Source organism: Olea europaea, unplaced genomic scaffold (genome assembly GCF_002742605.1).
Source record: "Olea europaea var. sylvestris unplaced genomic scaffold, O_europaea_v1 scaffold3549, whole genome shotgun sequence".
In the NCBI taxonomy this organism is placed as follows: Eukaryota; Viridiplantae; Streptophyta; class Magnoliopsida; order Lamiales; family Oleaceae; genus Olea; species Olea europaea.
In genome coordinates, this window is record NW_019254653.1 from 19480 (window position 1) to 24620 (window position 5141).

The 5141-nt window shown below is 32.3% G+C and overlaps 1 protein-coding gene across 3 annotated transcripts; it reads left to right on the top strand.

Annotated features, from left to right (window-relative positions):
• Positions 1-6: 6 nt before the first annotated feature.
• Positions 7-3412, top strand: LOC111386407. 3 transcript variants are annotated; one of them, XM_023010858.1, is made up of 6 exons: positions 7-869; positions 945-1027; positions 1311-1389; positions 1493-1556; positions 1664-1822; positions 3048-3412. In XM_023010858.1, exons 2-6 carry the CDS (start codon positions 977-979, stop codon positions 3088-3090), a joined length of 396 nt encoding a protein of 131 aa, XP_022866626.1. In that variant the 5' UTR covers positions 7-869; positions 945-976; the 3' UTR covers positions 3091-3412. The 3 variants fall into 3 exon arrangements, with proteins under 3 accessions (XP_022866626.1, XP_022866627.1, XP_022866628.1); XM_023010859.1 differs by having other exon boundaries at positions 1311-1383; XM_023010860.1 differs by having other exon boundaries at positions 945-1007.
• The last annotated feature ends 1729 nt before the right edge of the window (positions 3413-5141 follow it).

Genomic DNA, 5141 nt, shown 5'->3' on the forward strand with positions numbered 1-5141 from the left:
ACTAAATATCACGCTATGTCAGCTGCCTGTTATGAGATTGTGTGGTTGCGAAGATTTCTAGTAGAATTGGTGTTTCCCAATCAACAACTACGCCATCCATGGTGACAACACTAGTATTGTACGGATTGCAGCTAATCCCTATGTATCATGAATGCACCAAGCACATTGAAGTTGACTATCATTCTATACGGGACAGCTACGATTTCAAGATTATCTTTCTTCCTTATGTTTCCACTACTAACCAGCTCATAGATATCTTCACTCGTCATAATTTTCTCGTCAGCAGATTGATACTTGTAGACTCACTAACATCAACTTGAGGGGGGTATTTGAGGCTTATATTCAGCACGCTTATTTCCAGCAATTTAATTATTAAGTTTTCTTGTATAGCATATTTACATGGCATCGGATTTGGGATTGCTTTCCATGTATAGTTTGTAATACCTTATAAATGTAACAAAATACATAACAAAGAATTCATTCAGCAAAATTTGTTTTGGCAAAGGTAACTCGATGGGTTATTCAGTCGTTGGAGAAGTCAATGAGCCAGATGCTTATGTTGCTCCAACACACAACTAATACAACACCAGGAAGCCCTCCTAGACTGTATGGCGGTGCATCTCATCTATAGCCATCTTTTGTGCATTGATGTTCCTGTCACTGCTTCTGGAAGAATTGAGAAAACACTTAAAGAAGATTGAAGATAGGCTATGGAGGCAATTTATGAAAAGTTGATGAAGTGTGATCTTACTATGGGAGGATAGAGCAACAAGTGGGGGAAGTAAGATCACACCATGAGAGAATAGAGCAGATTGGCAATATCCTGGATATGTGGTTCACGTGGGACTTCAGCTCAAGAGGAGTTTCAGGTACAGTTTTTAACTCTTCACTATGTTTCATCTTCTTCAGTGTGCAGAATAATGATTTGATTCTGTGCAATAAAGGGACATTATTTTGAGAGGGATATGACCCACACATGGAGGAGGATCAGCCTCGTGAAGAGGGAGGTCAGACTCATGAGGATGAGGTTCAAGGACCATTTTTTAACTTTTCATTCTCTCTCATTTGATCAAGCAGATTTTTAATTAATGAGAAAACTAAGTCATACACTTAATTTTGAATCATTTCTACATTTCAGACTTATGAAGAGGTTCAAATACATATTTTTTTCACTTTCTATTATATTTCATTGTCTTTGGCCTGCAGAATAATAACGTGATACTCTTCAATTATATTTGATATAGTAGATTTTTACTAAGTAACGAGAAAACTAAAGAAAGCATCTAACTTTGAATCCTTGTCCATTTCAGACTCACGAGCAGTTTAACCCACATGTGGAGGAGGTTCAGCCTTATGAAGGGGAGTTCAGACTCAAAAGGATAGGTTCAAGTACATTTTTTAACTTATTATCATCTTTCGTTAGATAAAGTAGTTTTTTATTAATGAGAAAACTAGAGCATACATTTAAGTTCGAATCACTGCTCCATTTCAGATGTGCAAGTTAGACATTCCAATACTTGTGGGAGAGGTTCTTCAAACTCGTGGATGAGTTTCAGGCACAGTTTTTAATTTTCAACGATCTTTCATTTGATTAAGGGGATTTGTGTCTGATAATAAGAAAACTAAAACAAGCATTTAACTTTGAATCTTCTCTACATTTCAGATTCTCGAATAGGTGGTTCAACCAATTGTGGAGAAGGTTTTGCCTCATGAAGCATGCCCTTTTTGTTGTACTTCCCTTGCCAGTTGTTCAGGTTGATGATTATGATGAAGTGCCTCATGAATTCCAAAGCATACACAAGGAATGTGATCCAAAAAAATGGTGAGCATTTTTTCTTTCTATTCAAATCAAACAAAGCAGATTAAATATAGTCGGGACATTGTGTATGACCGCTTACATGCTTCTAACTCGAAGAAGGCCAGTGATTTTCAAATTGGCATGACAAAGCACCTGAAAGATACTATTTTTGCCTGATTTAGTTTGTTCAATTTTTTTGGTCTTAATTCAAAGAAGTTTAGTTATGTTATTTCTTTTTATGAAGTGGCGAAATGATTTTTTTTTTTTCTTTTATCATGTTATGTGTCCATGACATCGCCAATCTACTGCTCTAATCTCCAGCAGGAGGATTTCACACCCTGGCCTGCTTCTTGCTCTGTTTTCTCGTAGTAGGATTGAGATTCCATCAAATTCTTTCACAAATTGTCTTTGTAGCCTATCCTCCATCTCTTGTAGGTGTTCTCAATTCTTCAGAGTGGCAGTGATCTGGAGATTGACTGGAGATTAGATGCAGTCACATTATGTAAGAGGGATTCTCGGTGTTGTATTAGCTTTATGGGTAGGAGAGGCATAAGCATACGTCTCATCATCTCCTTCTCCGATTGAATACTACTACTCCCCCACATCGTTGCCTTTATCAGTATCTCAATACTTCTGTTCCAGTGATCCAAGAAATCATCAAAGTTTTAGGCCCTATTCGATATGCCCTTATTTTCCATGGAAAATGGAAATTAAATTCCTTTTCCCACTTTTTGGCATGTTCGATGGTAGAATTTTTCCATGGAAATAGTTTTCCCCAAACCCTTGCCACATCAGCAGTTTCTTGCTTTTTGATTTTTCCAGGTTTTCCCTTTTCTTTTCTTTTTTTTTTTTTTTTTTTTTTTTTTTTTTTTTTTTGGGAAAAAAAAAAAAAAAAAAAAAATATTTGTTTGACCTGCCGATGTGGGTAGGTGGGTAACATAATTTTTGCCCACCGTGAACAGGGAATAAATTTTAGCATAATGAAATGACATGCTGCAAAATTCCAATGCCGTTACTTTGAATTTTCTCCGTTTTTTTTTTTTTTTTTTTTTTTTTTTTTTGTGGCAATGGAAACAAGTGTGATAAAGTATCACATTGTCATGGCCGTGTGAATTGCTAAGCTGTATTTTTTCCCAATTTATTCTACAAGTGTAAGCGCAAAGACGACTTCAATTTTCTCAAGTTCTTCACGCATTACTCCGTTAATAAAGTCTTATAGTTGGTAAACCAATTTAGCTTCATTTTGCAGGCAGATCAGCATCATGTCTGATGATTTTCTCACCTACTCATGACATGAGCCTATTTGGATAGTTTCAACCAGCTATCAATCAGTGCAAGACATTCTTATTACGCACAAATCAAGATCAAGAACAACGTTTGATTGTTCCATAAAGAGATTGGGTTGGAAATTCCAGGGAAGCTTATACAGGTTGAGCTTAATTTATTTCGAGATATTTTTCTACTGGATTATTGTATTTAGTGTCTATGATAAGTGTAAATTATTTTTGCAAATAAGTTGGATCGTTGTTTTTTGCTTTCTGAGAGATTATTAATTCAGGTATTGTTTCTGTTTCAATATCCATTTATTTGTTTACTAAAGAGGATTTTCTTTCTTATGTTGAATCATGTTATTCATTGATTAGATAAAATAAGAATTTATGTAGTCCACATTTTTTGAGAATATAAAGTTTAGATAATGTATGTTCGGGTTGGTTTCAATTAGGTAGCCTACACGTCACATATTTGGAATAATGAGGTTTCCTGATTTACATATACATCAAGTTATAACCAATGGCAAAAAATTAAGAAGGTCAAGTTCTTCGATTCAATTCTTGGTAAGCAAACTCGTTTATTCTCAATTTTAATAATCATTACCCAATCTAGAGGGTGTTTGAGCCACATTATTTTGGAAATAATACATTCTTGAATAGTGTATTGATGGGAAATGTATGGTTAAAAAATAAGGAAAAGTTTTTAATTTGCGTGTAATATTATTTTATTGAAAAATGTGGTTGAAGTAATGTCAAATCACTGTTTAAGAATATATTTTTTCGGAATAATATGGCTCAAACAAGCCTTTAATCTAAGAATAATTGAATTGAAGAACATTAATTAAATAAAATAATAATACTGTAAAATTATTATCAAAATATTCAATTAACAACTATGTAGATTATAAATTAATTTCAACTACTAAATAAAATATCCATATTTATAAGACTTAAAATCCAATAATTTAAGACTTCTTTTGTGATTAGACAAACAGTGTCCAGCCCATTATATTATTATATTATACACTATAAACAAATTGCAGGTAATTTATGCAGCCTCATTAAATATTGGATACCAAAAATAAGAGACACATTTTTCAGCTGATAATAGTGTCGTTTCTTCTTTAATAAAACAAGAAAAAATATTATGTCAACAAAATTGTGGAAATATGTTGACTTGGTGAATAATATGATACCTACAAGATTTGTGTTAGGTTCGACCGTCTCTTTAATAAATAATAATAATAATATGGTATACGTTTGACTTTACATCTCTCTTCGAAAAATTTTGAATTAGTACTTGTTTGGTAGAGATTTTGTTAATTAATTTTTTGATCGTTAGAGATAAAGTGATTCCTATCTGTGAAAGAAAAATTCAAAAATGACTACTGGAATAATGAAATAACGGTCAAAAAATTGATTTTAATTAAATTTTAAGTTGTACCAAACATGCTCTTATATTGTTTGCATTGTGAATACACATTTTGCTTCTAAATCAATGGTAAATTGATGCTTAGTTTATACAAAATAAAAAAAGAGACTATAAGTTATATGAATAAAATTCATATAGCTACTCGCTATTCCGATTAATCTAAGCATTCTTTAATTGTAGATTAAAAAGGTTTATTGTAAAACTTAAATGAATTTTTATATAACATAGCATTTATTCATGTTTTGATAGTAGTAATCTTCGTTGAATTAAATCATCCATGTTACATAAATAGCGAAAGTGCACTGATACTGATAAGTTATAATTTAGAGTAATGATATTATTCATAGTCATTCACTGCGGTAGTCGCTCTACATGACATCCTACTTGACAGTTTTTGATTTGATATATTAATATGGTAGTTTTTTCTTTTCACATATATTAAATCACTAACCGTCACATGCATGTCACGTAGGACGACTGAGGTAGCGAGTGATTGCAAATAGCATTATTCAATAATTTATGTCTAACAAAAACACTAATTCAATAAAAAAAAATGTTTAAATATTATGAATTTATGACAAATAATGCAAGATTGGCATGATAAAATTGATCTTCTAAAATAATTTCGTGTATTAAAATT